Consider the following 20,925-nt stretch of genomic DNA (forward strand, 5'->3'; position numbering starts at 1 on the left):
TTTATAACAGTAACCGAACGAAGAAAGTAAAATAAAAGAATAAATAGCAACTATGAGGTAAATCTCGTGAAAACAACTGTCCACGAACACTACAAAACTTCGTGTCTTCAACTCGTAAATCATTCAAAAGCTCTCACTCTCTCATTTGCAGCGACTACGGAGTAGACATATAAAGGATAAAAACGTTTCAATTCTTTGGTTGTGGAGTTATCTGTGATAATAACACGAAGAGGGACTTACAGTGAAAATACCCCTAACTTTCCAAAGTTTTATTAATAATCTTTAATTTTTTTTTTCTTTTTTTTTTTAAAAAAAGCTTCAAATAGTACCACTTTTCATAGGAGATAATCCACCCCGTGTTGATAGTCCGTGTTAAAATTTTATGGGTATTTTTAGTAAACATATTTTAACTCTAAAAAACGGGAAATGTATTAATGATTTTTTTTTAATTTAAGTTATTTTTTAAATAAAGTATTAACAGATAAAAAATAAAATTTAAATTTTTTGAAATAATTGAATTAATACTCAACTCAATTATTACATCAGGATGTGATCTATGTTATATGTTATACAATTATGTTGGTTGGTACGGGATATTGATATCAGAGTCACCATAACCGTTTGAATGACCATTAGACTTTAGATTAGTCTAGCTTCTCATGTGGTTTTTAAGATATTTTAAAAATTATATTTAGTGGTTATGATGAGAACAAACGTGTACGCATTAAATAGTCTTTTTTATCTGAATCATTATTAGATCACCCGTGACATAGCAATCAATTCAAGAAAGTTGAAGTGAATTTAGTTCAATGGTAAATGACATCTCGGGGTCGGGATGTGGAAGCCTTCTGCACTCATGTCTCTGTCTTTTAGGCGAGGATTTTCCATCGAGAATTTGTGGGGATTGGGTTCGTGGTGGATTTTTTTTTTAAATAGTCGTTTTGAAATTTTTTTTAATGGATAATTTTCATTTTTCAATATAATTTATAGAATATTATATAATATAATATTCAACGTAATTTCTCATTAGAGATGTCTATTTAACTCGTCCCGAATGATAACGCATTAATTTAAGTAAGTTGAAATAAAACTAAGAAAAATATTATAATAGAAATGTATTATATTAATTTCATATTCATGTCATAGTGCAACATGACATCTCATACACACATATCATCATAACATGACATATTATCATAACGTAATGTTTTGCCATACATCTCATTTCATCATAATATATCATATCATCGTAGCATAATATATCATCATTACACATTATATCAAACACATGACATTGTAGGGACTACTGGACACGTGTCATATCATAACATATCATCATTACACATTATATCAAACACATAACTTATCATATCATACATAAGACAATTCTTCTGATCGATAGTAGGGCCGCTTACTTAATTGGCCTTAGCCGACGTTCTATCCTATTTTTGAGATTTGCTTGATTTGTCCCTCGAAATTCGTAACGACCTACACAGAGACACTTCACTATATTAAGAACATCCGTCTAACTCTTCCAGCCGTCCTACTTCCTATATAATTACTTAAATTAATTAAACGAGACTTATACCAACCTTAATTGCATCTAATAAGGTCAAAATCTCGCGTTTCCGGTAAGTTTTGTTTCTATTTTTTTTTTTTTTTTTTTACTCCGTTACACTATAAAGTTCGAACTATAACAAATGAATGTAAGAATAACAAAAACAATGATTTCAACGGGTCTCTAAACAGTACGTGACATATTAAAATAATTCAAAAAATATTTGTCCATCTATACTGTGATGTCCCACATTGGTTGGGGAGGAGAACAAACCACATTTATAAGGGTGTGGAAACCTTCCCCTAGTAAACGCGTTTTAAAGCCTTGAAGGGAAGCACGAAAGGGAAAACCCAAAGAGGACAATATCTGCTAGTGGTGGATCTGAGCCGTTACAAATGGTATCAGAGACAGACACCGGACGATGTGCCAGCCTTCTCGCTGTTCCCCGAAGGGGGGTAGACATGAGGCGGTGTGCCAGTAAGAACGCTGGCCCCGAAGGGGGTGTGATGTCCCACATTGGTTGGGGAGGAGAACAAACCACCATTTATAACGGTGTGGAAACCTTCCCCTAGTAGACTACAAGTCTTGCGGGGAAGCCTGAAAGGAAAAAATTCAAAGAGGACTCTATCTAGCGATAGATCTGTGTCGTTACATATACACGTAACTATAATTAAATTGACATAAATCATATAACTTTAGCTAAAAGGTCTGATTATTCAAGTCTCCCACACCATCGAATCGATTTCGTTCGATAACGAAATGATCTTTGCAGTTCGTCATAGATTGAAGGTAGAAATGTCCACTAGACAAGGACGAGAAATCCCGCCAATTTTTTCATCTCTTTCTTGTAGGAATTTTTTTTGTTGGAAATTCGTAGAGATCAAATTTTGTTGAGATATAATATTTAGAGAATATATTATTTATGGAATATGTCTTAAATATTATATATTAATATTCTTCCGATTTGATTTATAGTATATTTTATTTTATTCTCAATATTTAATTAGTTTATATTTTCTAACAAATTTTTGCGGTTTATTATTTTTTTAAAAAATAATTATTTTAAAGTTTTCATTTTTTATATTATCATTATTAAAAATTATAAAAAAAAATCCTAATAAATCAATATTAATTTCTAAAAATTCAAAATTTTATAACCATTAAAAAAAAAATCAACCACATTTGTATAAATATTATAATTTGAATTTCAAAATTAACACTTTTTTTTAATATAGAAAAAAAAAACATACACATTAATATAGGTTGAAAATATATTATATTAAACGGGATAAGACAAAAGATTAGACGGAGACAGGGAATGTAATTCCTTTCCCGGCTCCATTTATGTAACGAAGAAAAAGTGTTCTTCCGTGTCTCTTCATTCCTCCTTATTTGAGGTAGGTCACCGCGAGGCCGACTCTATAAATAAAGTGAACATCTCTATCCGAGCACAACTAAAATCCAGTTAACAAATACGAAAATTTAGATTTAATTTTCTTACAACTGTATTTTCGTCTCTTTCATGAAAATTAAATTTTTTGTTCTCCATAATTAATGAATAAATACTTTAAATAAAATAAAATAAATGTTGCTTTCCTACAACTATATTTTTGTCTATCCAATACAAATTTGAAACCTCCTCATCAATTTTATTATTTTGAAAATTACTTGTTTCAACCTAATTTGAGTAAATTAAATTTGAAATGATTAACTCATATGATTCGAATCCTATGTGTTTATGTGCATGTTGCATGTTCATGACATGTCGGACCAAATACTCGATCTTTTCCAAAATCTTGTTAGTTACGGGGGTAAATGTGGAAGTTATGATACGGGACGTAACAACCCATGTCCATGATTTTGATTATGCTTTGAAATCTGGATTCGACATTTGATGGTCACGACATTCTCCTGCCACATAATCACGTTATTTACTCGTCGCTTCTAAGAGGGAAAACTATCCTTACAAACAAACATCTCTCCTTCCAACACAATATCTGTCCTCCCAACATGTTTTGTCTCGCTCACATGCTTAATTATGCCACATAATCATGATACTTACTCGTCCATTCTAAGAGTGAAAACTATCCTTACAGACCAACGTCTCTTCTTCCAACACAACATTTGTCCTCCCAACATGTTTTGTCTAGCTCACATGCTTAATTATAGAGTTTCTACCTCTGAACCACAAAAAAAGAGGTGCATCTTGTTGGTATAAGTAGTAATTTTATAGTCTTCCTATCTTCAGAATTGCTCTCATTCAGATGTGGTGTCACTTTGTTCATGTACATCTTCTTTACTCGGGTGCCACATTGGATGATTTCAAGTAATTTAAAAATTTATTGTATTTTAATTTTTCTTTTTAAAATTTTCATTGGAATCACAAAATTTTAATTCCTTTTTTTTATTTTTTATTTATAAATATTTATATTATAAAAAATAAAAAAATTATCCCAACCATCAATAACACATCATTAATTCAAAACAAACCACCCTCAATGAACATCTGTCCAATTTGGTAATTTCACTCTCTCCAGTCCAAATCTCTCTCTATATAACCATGAGCGTTGCCATGGAAAAAGCACAAGCTCCAAGCTCTACAACAATGGCGTCCACACCAGGCATTCTCACAGATTGGCCATGGAAGCCACTCGGAAGTTTTAAGGTATGCACGTACGTATACATGAACGTTTGTATATAATTCAAATCTCTAACCTTTTGATAGAATCTGTTTGACCTTAACGATTTGATTGATATATAAACGACACCGTTTTGATGGGGTTTTTTTTGGTTGATATGAATAATGTAGTACGTGCTTTTGGCTCCGTGGGCAATTCATAGCTCGTACTTGTATTTCAACGGGGACGAAGAGAAGAGAGATTTGAGTTATTTTCTTATATTTCCATTTCTATTGGTGAGAATGCTTCACAATCAAATTTGGATCTCTCTCTCACGTTACCAAACCGCTAAAGGAAGCAAACGAATCGTCGATAAACCGATCGAGTTCGAACAGGTTGATAGAGAAAGTTCATGGTTAGTTCCTTTTTTCCTCTTTCTCTCTCTCTCTAGACTCGTTAGTTTCGTAAATTTAATACTCGACACTACGTAACCATTAAATAGTCTATTAATTTTTTTATTTTTTAAAATTTTCTAAAATCGAGCTAAAAAATTTATCTGGGGTTATTAGTCACAGCCTCGTAAAACCCTTTGATAGATTTAGAGATGTCCATTTAACCTACAAAACTGAGAACCTGCTCTGAAGAGAGTAGGAAATCCCGAGTTAAACGTGCCCGAGTCTCCATCCTGCCTAGCGGAGCTTACTTGGTCATGGTTTTTACAGGGATGACCAGATATTGTTCAATGGGTTGCTGCTTTACATGGGGAGGATGGCGCTGAAGAGGAGTGAAAATCTACCGTTTTGGAGGACGGACGGGGTGGTTATGACGGCGTTGCTGCACGCCGGTCCGGTGGAGTTTTTGTACTACTGGTTTCATAGAGCTCTTCATCACCATTTTCTCTATTCTCGCTACCATTCTCACCACCATTCATCCATTGTTTCCGAGCCCATTACGTGTAATTTTTCTCTCCTTTTTTTTTAACTCGATCCAATTTAAATTTGTAACGAAATCAAATCGAAGTCGTATGGATGGAGAATCCAACTCGGATTTTACTAGATGTGGTAGAGATGTTCATTTAATCGGAGAATCTACTCTACACGGGCTGAAAAATTACCATTTAGATGGGGAATGAGAGACGAAGTGGGGAGAGATTTCTCCCTGTTAATAGAATCGGGACTAGGTGTCAGATCCCACATTGGTTGGAGAGGGGAACGAAACATTCTTTACAAGTGTGTGGAAACCTCTCCCTAGAAGACGCGTTTTTCAGGGGAAACACGGAAATGAAAGCCCAAAGAGGATAACATCTGTTAGCAGTGGGCTTGGGTTGTTACAAATGGTATTAGAGCCAGACAGGAGGCGGTGTGTCAGTGAGAACGTTGGGCCTTGAAGTGAGGTGGACACCGGGAGGTGTGCATCAAGGACCTGGTTTGGGGCGTGGATTGTGAGATCCTACATCGATTAAAGAGAGATCTCACATCTATTGGAGAGAGGAATGCGTGCCAGCGAGAACGCTGGACTCCGAAGGGGGTGGATTGTGAGATCTCACATCGGTCGGAGAGGAGAACAAATCATTCTTTATATAAGAGTGCGAAAATCTCTCCCACGCGTTTTAAAACCTTGTGGGGGAGAGATTTCTCCCTGTTAATAGAATCGAGACCAGGTGTGAGATCCCACATCGGTTGGAGAGGAGAACAAAACATTCTTTACAAGGGTGTGGAAACCTCTCCCTAAAAAACTCGTTTTTTCAAGGGAAAGCCCAAAGAGGATGACGTATGTTAGTGGTGGGCTTGGGCTGTTACAAATGGTATCAGAGCCCGACACGGGGCAGTGTGCCAGTGAGAACGCTGAGCCTCGAAGGAGGGTGGACACTAGGAGGTGTGCAGCAAGGACTTGGTTTGGGGCGTGGATTGTGAGATCCCACATCAATTGAAGAAAGATCTCACATCTACTACAGAGAGGAACGAAAGGGGGTGGATTATGAGATCCCACGTCGGTTAGAGAGGAGAACAAATCATTCTTTATAAGAGTGTAGAAACCTCTCCCACGCGTTTTAAAACCTTGAGGGGAAGCTAGTGGTAGACTTGGCTGTTAGCCCGGGACAATATCTGCAAACATTGAGCTTAGACGGTTACACCAAACATTAATAATTTGAAATGTTTATAAATGATTGTAATTTAAGATTTGGTTTTGCAGCTGTGACACATCCATTTGCAGAACACATAGTGTATTTCTTGCTGTTTGCAATACCGTTATTGACGACAGTGCTGACAGAAACAGCTTCAATTGTCTCCTTTTCCCTTTATGTGATATTCATTGATTTCATGAACAATATGGGCCACTGCAACTTCGAGCTTGTTCCTAAGATCCTCTTCATCATCTTCCCTCCTCTTAAATATCTCATCTACACCCCCTCGTAAGTCTCTCTCTCTCATTTATTACGCTTCGTTACAAAGCTATCATATCATAAACCCGATCAACTCAATCTAAATCTTAATAGTCGTGTTGGGTACGGCTTAGAATCGTAAAAAAGTTTTTTAAAAAAAAATTTGAGCATAGTAAGAGTTTAGACTAGTGTCTATCTGTCAATTTGAGTATAGCTCAATTAGTATACATGATCTAGAATTTCGAGGTCGGATTTAACGAGATTTTGAATGCAGGTACCATTCGCTTCACCACACCCAATTCAGAACAAACTTGAGTCTATTTATGCCTATATATGACTACATCTATGGGACATGGGATAAGAGTACAGAGAGTTTGTACGAGAATTCATTGTCAAGAGCAAAGGAAGTGCCTCATGTGGTTCATTTGAGCCATTTGACAACTCCACAATCCATTTACCACATGAGGCTTGGCTTTGCAGCGGTGGCTTCTAAGCCCTTTGCTTCAAAATGGAGGCTGAGCCTGCTTTGGCCTTTCACTTGCTTGTCTGTGATTGCCACTTGCTTCTTTGGCCGCACTTTTGTCTCTGAGAGGAACACATTCAAGGCTCTCAAATTGCAATCTTGGGTCCTCCCTAGATTCAATCTTCAAGTAAGCAATGGTTATTAACGTCAAAAATAATTTGAGATCTCACGTCGGTTGGGGAGGAGAACGAAACACCTTTTATAAAGGTGTGGAAACCTCTCTCTATAGTAGACGCGGTTTGAAAACCATGAGGAGAAGCCCGAAAGGGAAAGTCCAAAACGACATTATTTGTAGCGGTGGGCTTGGACCGTTACAAATGGTATTAGAGCTAGACACTGGGCGATGTGTCAGCGAGGAGGCTGTTCCCTGAAAGGGGGTAGACATGAGGTGGTGTTCTTCCCTTAAGGGGGTAGACACAAGGCAGTGTTGTTCCCTGAAGCGGGTAGACACGAGGCGGTGTGCCAGCAAGGACGTTGGGCCTCAAAGGGGGTGGATTTGGTGGAGTTCCACATTGATTGGAGAAAGGAACGAGTGCCAGCGAAGACACTAGACCCCAAGGAGGTAGATTGTGAGATCCCACATCCGTTGGGGAGGAGAACTGAAACACCCTATAATGATGTGGAAACCTCTCTCTAGTAGACATGTTTTAAATACTTTAAAGGGAAGCCCGAGAGGGTATTAGAGCCAGACACCGAGCAATGTGCTAGTGAGAATGCTGTTCCCCAAAGGGGGTAAACACGAGGTGGTGTGTCAGCAAAGACGCTAGGCCCCGAAGAGGGTAGATTTGGTGTGGGTCTCACATCGATTGGAGAAAGGAACGAATGCCAACGAGAACGTTGGACCCCTAAGGGAAGTGGATTGTGAGATCCCACATCAGTTGGGGAGGAAAACGAAACATCCTTTATAAGGGTGTGAAAACCTCTCCTTACTAGACGCGTTTTAAAAATCTCGAAGGAAAACCCAAAAGGAAAAGCCCAAAAATGACAATATATGCTAGCGGTGAACATGGACCGTTACAAATAAGCTACCAACTTTGAAATCAACATCGAAAACGGAAAACAATTTGAAAGTTTCTTTGTTTTTTTGCATGGGTTTTGAAGTATTTCATGGAATGGAGAAGAGAAGCCATCAACAACATGATAGAAGCAGCAATTTTAGATGCTGATAAAAAGGGAGTCAAAGTTCTAAGCTTAGGCCTTTTGAATCAGGCAAGCCACTAACCAATAGGCCATTCTATTACACCCACATTCATCTACCAACAAAACTTAACCATTTTGATCATGATTGCATGCAGGGAAAAGAGCTAAATGAATATGGAGAGCTTTACATACAAAAACATCCAAAATTGAAACTAAAATTGGTTGATGGAAGCAGCTTAGCAGCTGCTATTGTGGTCAATACCATCCCCAAAGGCACAACCCAAGTGCTTCTTAGAGGACACCTTTCTAAGGTCGCTTATGCCGTCGCAGACGCTCTATGTCAAATGGGTTTACAGGTCCGTCCTAATCGAGTATATGTTTTAACTAAATGAGTTACGTTTATGTTTGATAACTCTTTCTTGTAAATTATTAGGTGGGTACCTTATACGAGAACGAGTATCAGAAGCTTAAATCGAAGATCACTACCAGTTCTAACAACTTGATCGTTACGAAAGTTACTACTCACAAGGTAAATATTGAACCATGGAACGAGTAAAATATAGGAAAGATAAGTTTTTTTTGTTTGTTTGTTAAGGGAAGTATATTTGACAGATATGGATAGTGGGAGATGGATTGGAAGAGTTTGAACAACTAAATGCACCAAAAGGGACAATTTTTATTCCCTTTTCACAATTTCCTCCAAAGAGACTTAGAAGAGATTGCTATTATCACATCACTCCTTCCATGAAAGTTCCTTCTTGTTTCGAGAACGTCGACTCGTGTGAGGTTAGTTCTTATCCGTTCTTATGTGAATTTACGTGATATCAAATTTTAAGGATGAAAATGAAACTTTTCGATGTTTGGAACATAACGTACTAAGATGTTTGTTTGGTTATAGAATTGGTTGCCGAGAAGAGTGATGAGCGCGTGGCGAATGGCCGGGATATTGCATGCTTTGGAAGGAAGAGAGATGCATGAGGTTGGAGAAACAATGTTGAGTTTGGAGGATGCATGGAAAGCAAGCCTTCAAAATGGGTTTATTCCTTTGGAGATTTCTTCATCTTCCTTCTAAAATCCTCCAAAAAGCACACATTGGGATGATTTTAGTACTAATAGTTATTAAGAGAACTTTTGGTGTTTGTGTTTTTATTTCATGATCCTAATAATATTTTGCTATTAATATAAATTTTATGTCTTAGAATGTAACTAAATGTTCAATCATTGAACTAATATGACAAATATAGTGATATAAGTGTTATGATTTGTGAGATCCCACGTAAGTTGGAGAGAGGGAAGAAGCATTTCTGATAAGGGTGTGTAAACTTCTTCTTAATAGATGCGTTTTAAAACTTTGAGGGGAATTCTGAAGGGTAAGCTCAAAGATGACAATATTTGTTAGCTGTGGGCTATTACAAATGACATCAGAGCCAGATACCGAGTAATGTGCCAGAGAGGATGCTGACCCCGAAGGCCATGGATGATGCACTATTGTTGCCTACTTAGTAGAAGGCCATGGATGATGAATTTTTCGTCCTCCAACGCAACCGTTACTAGTATTTAATATTAAGATCACATAAAAATGCACACACTCAATCTAGATGAACACAAAGAACATGAAAGATAAAATGCAAAGAAGAATATTGACTAAAAATTTATATGGATGACTTCAGGTATGTGCCGTAACAGAGAATACAAACAATGCAGTACATTTTCAAAGTACTGCCTAAGGGCTATATTAGCTTTTTCTTTCATTTTTTGGCGTGAGTTTGTCATAGTTGTATTTCTTTAACTGTGCGGCGCCATGATCTTAACACGCTCACGACAATCTTAGGAGAAACTCAAGTCTCATTCATATTTTTCGCCCTACTTTTTGCCTTTGTCGAACCTTAGGCGAGGTTTGTCTTCGCCAGCAGAACATTACTTGTGCGAATCCAAACTTGTCCGGCCACACACACTACCTACGCGTGCATGTTCAATCGTGTGCGACACAACTGACTAACCTTTACACTAAGCCAAGTCATTCGGCTCGACCTTGCCTCTATTTGGGGCTAAGGTCTCTCACTATAACGTCGCATCTCATCCTGTCATCTTGGTTCCCAATCGACATGGCTCATATGTCTTGACGTCATTTCAAGTTGCGGGGTGTCGTTGGCCATTGCAACTCTCGAACATGCCATCGAGAGTGGGCCCACGTGTCATTTATAATCTTGGGACATCCCGAACATCCATCCATCTAGATTTATTCGAGGAATTGGCCCTCCTGTGCTCATGTCATGTCATTTACGGACTTCATACTAGACATCGGGTGCATAATCCAACCTCCGACACATGGGTTGGGGCGGAATATCGACACATTGTCCTTGAAAAATCTATTTCAAAGGAAGTCGCCAGAAATATTCTGAACGGAAAAATATATGCTTTAATTACCACTTACCCTGGTTTGGAAGAAAATAGTAATGACAAGAACTTGCAAAATATAGGCCATTTAGGTCATTTACTAATATTATAAAAAATGTTAATTTATTTAGTTGTCTTGAAATTGGAAGCTTTCAGGAAAGATCATGAACAATAATTTCAAGCACAAAATAATATTGCTTTACATGTATAGCACAATTGAAGGAAAAATACTCTGAACCATCTGGCGATAAATTGCAACATATCATAGTCAACCTGCAACGTCAATGGCCTATACGCTCATCGCCATCATCTTCTTCGGGCGATTCAGTTCGACATCTGCATTTGCTGGATGTTAGTTTCTTCAGAGAACTTCCTGGCAGCGAGACGTCGAGGTGATGCTAAAATTGCTGGAGAATTCTTTAAGCACTTCATTTAACATAAGCACCTGCGTGATGCACAACACAGCCTTATCAAACCCGACGCACAGAGTCCAATCGCCTTCGAAAACTACTAGACTAACCCATCGATGATCCATATGTATGCTGTGGTTTCAAGTGCATTCGCAAATGCCTTAAAAGTCCTATTTGAACTATTTGAAGAACATCTACCACAATTGTGATCATGAGAAAACTGCAGCCTAGTCATAAAAGCACTCGTCTTTTTGTAGTGCAAAACCACACAACAAGAACCCCAACATTCTTCGCTATTGTTTCATGTTCCTTAAAAGAAACTTCATCATAAGATGGAGAAAAAATAAAGATGGGACATGTGAGTTTCCACATCGATTGGGGAGGAGAACGAAACATTTTTTATAAGGGTGTGGAAACCTCTCCCTAACAAACGTGTTTTAAAAACCTTGAGGTTCCACCCGAAAGGGAAAACCAAAAGAGGACAATATCTACTAGCAGTGAGGTTGGGTTGTTACAAAGGGTATCAATGCCAGACACTAGGCAGTATGCCAGCGAGGACATTGGGCCACAAAGGGGGTGGATCGTGAGATCCCACATCGATTGGAGAGAGGAACGAGTGCCAATGAGGACGTTGGGCCTCGAAGGTGGGTGGATTGTGAGATCCCACCTCAAATGGGGAGGAGAATGAAGAATTCTTTATAAGGGTGTGAAAACCTCTCCCTAACAAACGTGTTTTAAAAACCTTAAGGAGAAGCCCGAAAGGGAAAGTCCAAAGAGGACAATATCTGCTAACAGTGGGCTTGAGTTGTTACAAATGGTATCAGAGCCAAACGCCGGGCCGTGTGCCAGCGAGGACGCTAGGCCACGAAGGGGGGTGGATCGTGAGACCCCACATCGATTGGAGAGAGGAGCGAGTGTCAGCGAGGACACTGGGCCTCAAAGGGGAGTGGATTGTGAAATCCCACATGGATTGGGGAGGAGATCAAAATACTCTTTATAGGGGGTGCAAAAACCTCTCCCTAGTAGACGCGTTTCAAAAACCTTGAGAGGAAGCCTAAAAGGGAAAGCGCTGTTACAGAACAAAGGGAGATATTTGGAGAACACACGTCTAAAAAGATCCTATAGTAATTTGAATTCGACACGTTTTTTTCCAGTTATTGGTTCGAGATACAAATGAAGAAAAAAGTGAAGACATACAGCTTCATGGTATATAACAAATTAAATCAGTTACCTCAGCTGTGCATCCATAAGGGATCCAAAGAGAAAGACCTCTCATTTCTGTTCTGAGCAGCTGCAGAGCTAGATGGAGGAGCATGCACATTGATTGGAAGAATCCATTCACTTTTCTCTCTTCCTTCTATCATGAGAGGATGCTCATATCTGAAAGGGTGAAACTTGAATTAAAGCATACGAAAAATCGTCAACAAATTCTCAGGTAAGTGATAAGAACGAAGATCCGGGGCATAATGTCCAGTCGTATCTGGCAGGTAATGGTAAAAACTACCATTTCATTTACGTAAGATGGCGAGTTTAAGAAGTTTTTGGGTCAGTACCTGGTCCAATCCACATTCTTTGGGGTGGTAAAAAATTCAAAGCGAAGTGCCCACTGCAAAGATACATGTGGAGTGGAAAAGGACATTGGCCCATCCATGGGAATTGAGAAAAGAAAGCTTGTCTGAATTAAATCAGCAACAACCTCATAATGATCACTTTGAACCTACAAATCCCAATAATATGTCAAGAACAATAGGCTCAAGACGTACACAAAATGAAAGCAACAGATATCCCTAAAGGCATCATCTCCCATCTGAAAACAACACAAGATGGAGGTCCCATTGCTCCACTAAAACAAATAATGCGCCCATTATACCACCCCTCAACCGACTTTCACCAAGAAAAAGATATAAACTATATTCCCAAAAGGCTGAGCCAAAAAAATTGAAGGTTTCTCAAGCAAAAGCGCCCCCAAGTACAAGTCAAGTGATTTCAACCCTTAAGTTCTTAGAATGACAAGCAAAATACGACATTCTTCTCAAAAAGTACCTTCACAATTGTTGGAGAGTTCCTCCGGGACGGATGGACGAAACGGCGTGATACAGTCTCTGAAGTCTCCAAAGCTATTGAAACCTGTATGAGAAGACCTATTAATGCTCCAACCAATTAGTCCATATTTAAACACCATAGTTACCTCAAGGCATCTCCTTGCTCCTTCTTCATGGAAAAAGGTAAGAGTTCCACCTATCTGGTGAATTTTGAAAAACAAGAAACTAGTTAACCTTCATGTCTATTAGTGGGCTCAACCTAGTCATATTGGAAGAAAAACTTACCATATCACTAAAATAATAGGTTGAATCAGAATTTTTTGGGCAAAATCTAAGCAAAACTTGGTCATCTACCCTGATATTGTAAGATCTTCCTCGAATAAAGCCTTCTGCTGCAAGAAATTTTTGCAGGTAATTAGTTTCCATTATTTGTTTGATATATCATCATGACAACAAATAAAACTAAATGATAACGAGAAGATTTTTATCAGAAAATAGAGTTAAAAAGGGAGGCAAGAAAGTTAATAATTTACATGCTACAGGTTCATTAGTTTTCGGCCTTGGCGAAGATGGTACTCCAGCATCATCATCTTTTGACTGATTCTTCTCGAAGTTCAACGCCTGGCTTCCAACTGCAGATGACTTCTGAGGCGATGTGCCATCTGTTTCCACAGAACCTATTAGTCAAAATCGTTGTCTTGAACGAAATAACAATTAAATCTCTTATTATCTCCGTTCTAGAGTGAAATGATTCTACTACCAAAAACGTTAATTGGGATGACTTTACAAGCAGATGAAAAAGAATGATTATAGCCAAATGCCTCGAGCAAAATATAGCTCGTTCATAAAAACCCACCGGCGGAATCATATAGGACCTCAGCAACAGAGAGACCAGGATGTGCAACATTAGAAGATAAACTTAATCGCTCTCCTTCAGTAAAAGGAGAATCCTTCATTGAAAATCTTCCAGATTTTGCAGCAGATGATTGAAACGACAGTGAACTTCCAAAGGTTCTATGAAAAGGTTCTCTCATTGGGTTGTATGATGAGACAGAAGAGATCTCATCCCTTGAGCTTTCGTATCCTTCATCAATGCCATCATATATATCATTTGCTCTGACCTGCAAGGAAATGGTTGTGTATTCATATCTGAGGTTCAAAACTCTAACATCAGTCATTACTTTGAAGAATATACTAACTACAGCCTGATATATACTCAATTCACAAGCACCTGAGGATGTGAGTAGCAAATGATTAATGATCAACAATTTTCTTTATATTTCAAAATTTTTAAATCTAACATTCCTCACGAACAGAACATCGATGCACTACTATATTTTTAAATGTCAAACATCCGCACCTCATCTCAACCTGATTTAAAAATCTAATTGTCCCTACCCAAATTAAAAACATATCCCTCTAAGGTTACGATTATCGTTTTTCAGAGATCTGAAAATTGTTTCAGAACATCACAAATGAAGAAAAGTATTTGATTCAAAAGCGTCAAGGACAAGAACAAAATGAAATGATAAAACAAACTTGTTTAACAGCAATGAATCCTGGTAAGTGGCATACCCAATCAGTGTCACCTTCCATCTCTTTCCAAAATACATCCATTTGAAAGGCTGCAGAAGAAACAACCATTGAAAAACATTTAAACTAAAACACTACTAAAAACAAGCAAACTGATTCTCATTCTACCATAATCTTGTTGTAGAAACCAAACTGATTTAATACTACTAAAATAAAATTAAAAAAAAAAAAAAACAGAAATTACAGAAATTACAGAAATTGAATAATAAATAGAGTGTTTCTTAAGTGGTCTCAATGATTCTAAATGACATGAAGTGCATGAACCTCTCAAGCTGTCCGCTAGCAGTAATAGTATGTGCAGAAAAGAAACTATATGAATAATCCAAAAAGCTGGTGAGAAATCGAAGGGTGAATTACGCATTCTATACTATATAACTGAAAATATACATAATCCCATGCTCATCATATTGGTGTCTCAGTACTATCACCGGACGTTACGACAGTGATATCCAAAGAGTTCCTAAGATAGGCTACATCCTGAATACCTTACAAAATAAATACTTGATGCCTACAACATTCTGAATCAATGGCCTCAAAGACAAATGGGTTTATAGCTTATTCATTTGACCATTGGGTCAAACGAGGATGGTTAATGAAGAAATCCATTTATTATGATATGAACATGAGTATAGAAAGGCTTAAACAAATAAATGCAACAACATCATATCATATTGAGTTTTGTTTGTAGTTAAGTATCAGAGTCCAAGAGACAACAAGGGTTTTAAATAATTCAGTTTTTCCACTGATATGGTTCACCACTAATTTTCTAGTCCAATCATATACAGATAACGTGCATAGAAATTAATTCAATGAAGAGCAAATAAAAAATAGAAGGATTTCAAAAAAGCTCCAAATTGATAGAAATCAAAAAATGGGAATACACTACAACAAGGAACCCAAGGAACTTAAAAGAATAAAAAATGGGAATACACAAGGAACTTAAAAGAATACACTACAACAAAAAAAAAAAAAAACACACAAAAAAGAAAAAAAAAGAACCCAAATGCCTAAGAGACCAATCGGTCACTTGAACCCCTCAGACCTCAGCATTCCCAAAAGTCCCTAACAGAATCCTATAAGTCACTTGAATCCCTTCTTTTTTCTTTAGTATTATTATGAACTTTGATTATGTAGTACTTGAAGAAAATTGTTTCCTTTCTTCTTATAATTGTTAACATGATTAGTACGAATCTCAGTAGATAACATTAGTTTATTGTAAAACGTAGTCAAGCTTGTTGGAGCAATGTAAAATTTTACGCAAAAGGGGGCAAAAATCTCTCAACGCTCAAATCTGTCTTTTTTTGGAGGAAGAGATGTTTTCACTTCTTAAGTTGAGTTCTTTTTGAAATCCTACGTAGTGTCCTTAAATAGACCTTTTGGAACATCCTCCCTGTACCAAATATTAAGTACCTAATACATGTACTAATCATTATAGTGATTCATGAATACTCTAATACATATATAATCAAATGAATATAACTCTAAAATGTATTCAATAAACTTTATTTTAAAATCTGTCCCTGTGCACCCATTTAGTCATTGGTGAATTAAATTTACTCATTAACCAGCCTCCTATTCCTTCAACCTATATTCATGTTAGCAAGCGATTTGGAGAAGATAAAGCCCAGTCCCTCTATAACCAAGTACCTATATGGGCTACCTGCATAAATGCAAAGGTTCCCATGGATGTGTAATTCCAGAAATCACGTTGAACTTCTAAATGGATGCAATGAAAAATACAACTTTCCCAACGACAGAGAACAGAGAGAAGAAAGATCACCATCATTTTGACCTTCTTCCATTAGCATGCCACTGATTTTCTGAGTGACCCACACTTGTAATGGAACCCGAGCTTCCTACATAGATAATAAATAAAGCTAGATAGTATCTTCATCAGAAATATAAAAAACGTGCAAAGAGAGGCAAAGGTCAGGTACTGTTTCACCAATTTTCTAGTCCAATCATAAACCCATGCACCGATTTATTGTCTGTAACTGAGAAATCCACGTTAACAACTATCTTTAAACACACAAGATTTGAAAATGCAATTCATAAATATATATATATATATATATATATATATATATATATATATATATATATATATATATATATATAAGAAGATAAATAATCTTATTGCGGACAAGTAGAGAAAACATAAATATACCAGTGAAAAAGTAATGCATTGTAAAAAAATTAAAGAACTTGTGCTTATTTTGCTAAAAAAGAAATACCTATTTAATGTGCATATTATAATATAGAACAGATAAATTAGACACCTACGGGGGTTCAGGCATAGAAAGTTTGATTAGAAAGCACCACAAAAGTGTTCGTGCTTCAAAGAAAAACAAAGTAAAAAACAAATTCCTAGCTGCAGTTCACCTAATATTCATTCACATCAAACCAAACAATGAACTTTCACTCATCTTGGAAGCAAGTTAATTTTGAACAAACCATTTCTATTTGATCCTTCAGCGACTCTTTACGGGATCGACCATTTTCCTGTATTAGCCATCGTCCTAGTAATGTACTTTTAACATAATACATATAACGAATAGTGGCACCCTTGTAAGATGGTGGTATGCGGCTAGGAAGTGTTGTTCGAACCACATCTGTAAAAACAAATAACATTTTCAGAATTACTGTACATAATCAAAATGGTAAATTAAAGCATGGAGTAAAAAACAAATGAATCCTTAGTTTAAGACAAACAGTGTTGGATGTATTGGTTTTTAATTCATTCCAAAGTAAAAGCTTTTTCATAGCTCCTCTGGTAGTGGATTTCACTTTCTATTTCCATCCCTGTTTGGAATTTTTTCTTTAATCTTATCCAAAAAAGGAGGAGGTGTCTCTCGAAGCATCAAAGCTGAACAGAAAGCCTTCCTGGATCCAAGTCTAAACAAAAACAAACTCAGCGATGACTATAATTCGACATATTTCCGACCAATCTAGGAAAACTAATCATTCATAAGATATCACTCACAGTTTTGTTTGATAGGAAATAGAAGAAACTTCCATTAGATTGAAAGAAAGACAAAAAAAAAAAAAAAAAAAAAAAAAACAAGGGTGATGATGAATCAACCGAAGTCAAGGGCATTACAAAAATTCCACCAGTGGGCTTTAATTGGAAACAAGAAACATAGTTAAAGAAAAATCACCAAAGAGTTCCAAAAGGAGACCTAAAAACTATCATGATCATGAACTCCTCATTTCTAGATTTTTTTTTTTTTTTTTTTTTTTTTTTTTTTTTTTTTTTTTTTTTGTATATTCATGTTTTTTTACAAACAACCAAGCTTCCACTCAGAATAAAGGAAAGAATACAAATACAAAGAGTATTAAAAAAAAAACCAAAAAGAGCCAAGAAAAATCAAAAGGAGGTGTCGATCAAGCAAAATAAGACCTAAAGAATAATTAAGAAGTAAAGTCCGCATAGAATCTAACAAAGGGCCACACATTACTCCTAAGTCTATCAATCTCCCTGTCCTAAGTCTCTCTATCTCTCTAAAGATTTTATTGTTCCTATAAACTCAAAGGCCCCACAAATTGAACAAACTTCAGCAAGCCACAAAAAAGAGCCCCCTTTTCACAAAAAGACAGATGAAAGAGCTCAATCTCCTCAAACCGTGGAACTATGAATTCTAGGTTGAGCTAAGTGAAAATCAAACGCCTCAAAACTGAGAAAATCGTAATCACATCTCCACACAAAGTGATCAAGATCCTCAGTCAGATGAAACTCAACTTCCTCAAGACCTGATCCAAGGTGTTAACTTTTCCATGAAGTACATGCCCCTTAAATAGTTTAACCTTCTTGGGAATTCTTACCATCCACAAAGAGGAAAAGATACCGCAACTTCACCAAATGGAAAAAATAGTAGCTAACCAATATGAGTCAAAAAGAAATGACAATTTACTCCAACATATAGCTAGGAGTATTAATATCTTAAATAGGTGGTCGGTATGTGGTTTAAACATTGTTTCTGAAAGTCCTTTAATTCTCACAAACTCGAATGCAAGGTGGTTTTCGACTTCTACTCATTTCTAGATTAATCATGAAAAAATCTATAATTACTCTCCCGTCAAACTTTTCCTCTGGATCACACAATTCCGATACACCTTTCTTTTTAGCTCGAAAGAGTTGCCGCCCAAAGATTGCTTGGTGCACCAAAAAACAGTAAAACTCTTGCATAAACTGGGAATGAAAAAACCAATAATTTTGAGTTTCTTATCCTCTATAGCAAGGTGGACAGCAAGTTGTCAAGATTTCCAGAGCAGTATTTCTCCTTTGTTGCACCTCTCCTATGTAAATATCTCTCGAGGCTAAGTTTCACAGAACGAATCATCAAGTTTTTTTTGGATATTCCTTTACGACAAATGGCTTTAGACAAACTTCTATGGAGAAGAGACATATTCAAGGTGAAGGGACACAGAATTCAGAAGTTGAAAATGTCTACCATCGAAATTCCAAATAATTGTATCATACTTCAAATTAATACTTCAGCAATTCAGAATTCGAAACGAGAAATTTACTTCATAATTCTGAACAATCTTTCACCAAGGTCATCATGTCATTTGATAGTAGGCCGAACGTCATAACGACATCTAACGTACAGTGTACTACGAATTAAACAAAGGGAACGACGGTGGCGAAGTACCAAATAAGCAATATTCAAGCGAAAAACATGCATATCAGCAACTGAGATAGATAAATGCAGGGCATAGAACACATAGGCTTACATGACTTAGTGGCCCCCGAAGATATTATCTGATTTGAAACTATTGATTGTACCGAGCAGTCCATGAAAATGCGTTCACCTGACAAAGCCAAAATACATGAAATTGAAACTACATCAGCAGGGAAAACCCATCAACAAACTTCTTTTAGATATCTATTCTAAGAACAATATCATATAGAAGGGAATTGGAACCTCTCCGTTGTTTGGATCCAGGGATTGGCTTCTGAGTGCTAAACCACTGAGCGTCCAACTTCTGGAGGCCAATAATCTCAAAACGAAGGCGCTCGATGAAAAGAGAGCAGTCATATGGAGGGACAGAGGAGGAAATTTCAATGGTAACAACAACCGGATCGCCAGGCCAATATACATCTTTATCGGAGCGAAGTTTCAGGCCAGGAAAAACATCGCTCTTCGCCGACTTCTCAACCTTATCAGCAGCAGAAGCAGCACCGCTTCCGAAAATGGAAAATCTAGATCCAAACATTGGACTCTGCTTCTGATGCCACTTCTCCTCTTCCTTTACGTCTTCTTCGGGAGTTTCAGAATGTATCCACGAGAACGCAAAACCCGCAATTGAAATCGAAAACGAATACGAGTTCGATCGAAATCAAAACGAAAAATCCTTGAAACAAATAGTGGGTGTGTTGCGGAATTAGAATTGGGAACAGATCTTGAAGATGGGTGAGAGCTTGATGAAGAGTGTGGAGAAATGCGATGTGGTTTGTGATGGGATTTTGGAGGTTTCTTCTTCTCTCTTGTTCTTGTTCTTGTTCTTCTTCGTCTTCTTCTTCCCGGGTTTTGTTGCAGATTGATCACAAGGTTTGTTCAACACCCCGCCAAATTACAGACTCCGATACGGCCATTGCCTCTGTAATCTGAATTTCTCTGTTCTTTTGCTTTTTAATTGTCCCGTTTTTCTTCTCTCCGATCAAGATCGTTAAAAACTGTGAAAATGTTCGGATAGATCTCCCATTTTTTAAAATAATTTTTTTAAAACAAAATTAATTTTTTACTATATCCTATTTTCATTATCGAGTTATGATTACGTTAGTATAAAGTATAATAATCCATAAAAACAACTCGTACTATCAAAAATGAATATCGAGCTAGAAAACCAATGAGTTTAGCTCTTTGTTCAAATTAAACCCAGGAAGTATAGTTTGGTGCTAATTTACATATATTCTCGATGACTCTGGGCCTAAGATCAGGTTAAAATATATAATCGATGGATAACAATTATAAATCACTTATTAACAGGATCGATATTGTTTGTGAAGTGATTCAAATTTAGACACATGCATAAAAAAAATTGTAATTGTATTTATGTTATATATACCGAGTTGCGATGTCATTAACTAAGTGTGGGTCGCGTTTTTGAGAATCAAGACAATTAGATAATCAAGTGAAACATGCATACACGAGCCGTGTGTATGGTCGAACAAAACTTAGTTTACGCATGAATTGTGTTCGGTCATTAAAGTAAAACATCACATAAGGTCCAACGAAACCACAGGGTTGGAGGAAAATT

At 36.9% G+C, this 20,925-nt stretch overlaps 2 protein-coding genes across 3 annotated transcripts; one reads left to right on the top strand and one right to left on the bottom strand.

Moving 5' to 3' along the window:
• The first annotated feature begins 4,072 nt into the window (after window positions 1-4,072).
• On the top strand, window positions 4,073-9,408 carry LOC111778304 (very-long-chain aldehyde decarbonylase CER1). The gene is made up of 10 exons (XM_023658040.2): window positions 4,073-4,223; window positions 4,368-4,591; window positions 4,899-5,131; window positions 6,370-6,589; window positions 6,834-7,209; window positions 8,184-8,291; window positions 8,378-8,578; window positions 8,656-8,751; window positions 8,835-9,008; window positions 9,121-9,408. Exons 1-10 carry the CDS (start codon window positions 4,119-4,121, stop codon window positions 9,292-9,294), a joined length of 1,911 nt encoding a protein of 636 aa, XP_023513808.2. The 5' UTR covers window positions 4,073-4,118; the 3' UTR covers window positions 9,295-9,408.
• Window positions 9,409-10,689: 1,281 nt separating this feature from the next.
• Window positions 10,690-20,356, bottom strand: LOC111778917 (uncharacterized). Of its 2 annotated transcripts, XM_023658928.2 has the most exons (13): window positions 19,590-20,354; window positions 19,399-19,476; window positions 17,119-17,276; window positions 16,445-16,520; window positions 14,647-14,696; window positions 13,928-14,192; window positions 13,605-13,733; window positions 13,357-13,463; window positions 13,218-13,271; window positions 13,073-13,156; window positions 12,583-12,746; window positions 12,261-12,409; window positions 10,690-11,064 (listed from the first exon to the last, which is right to left on the bottom strand). In XM_023658928.2, the coding sequence occupies exons 1-12, from the start codon at window positions 19,879-19,881 to the stop codon at window positions 12,262-12,264; spliced, it is 1,605 nt and encodes a 534-aa protein (XP_023514696.1). In that variant the 5' UTR covers window positions 19,882-20,354; the 3' UTR covers window positions 10,690-11,064; window position 12,261. The 2 variants fall into 2 exon arrangements, with proteins under 2 accessions (XP_023514696.1, XP_086975371.1); XM_087119245.1 differs by lacking the exons at window positions 10,690-11,064; window positions 12,583-12,746 and having other exon boundaries at window positions 12,273-12,409; window positions 19,590-20,356.
• Between the last annotated feature and the right edge of the window lie 569 nt (window positions 20,357-20,925).

Source organism: Cucurbita pepo, chromosome 17, assembly GCF_057944985.1.
Source record: "Cucurbita pepo subsp. pepo isolate OVF chromosome 17, ASM5794498v1, whole genome shotgun sequence".
NCBI lineage: Eukaryota > Viridiplantae > Streptophyta > Magnoliopsida > Cucurbitales > Cucurbitaceae > Cucurbita > Cucurbita pepo.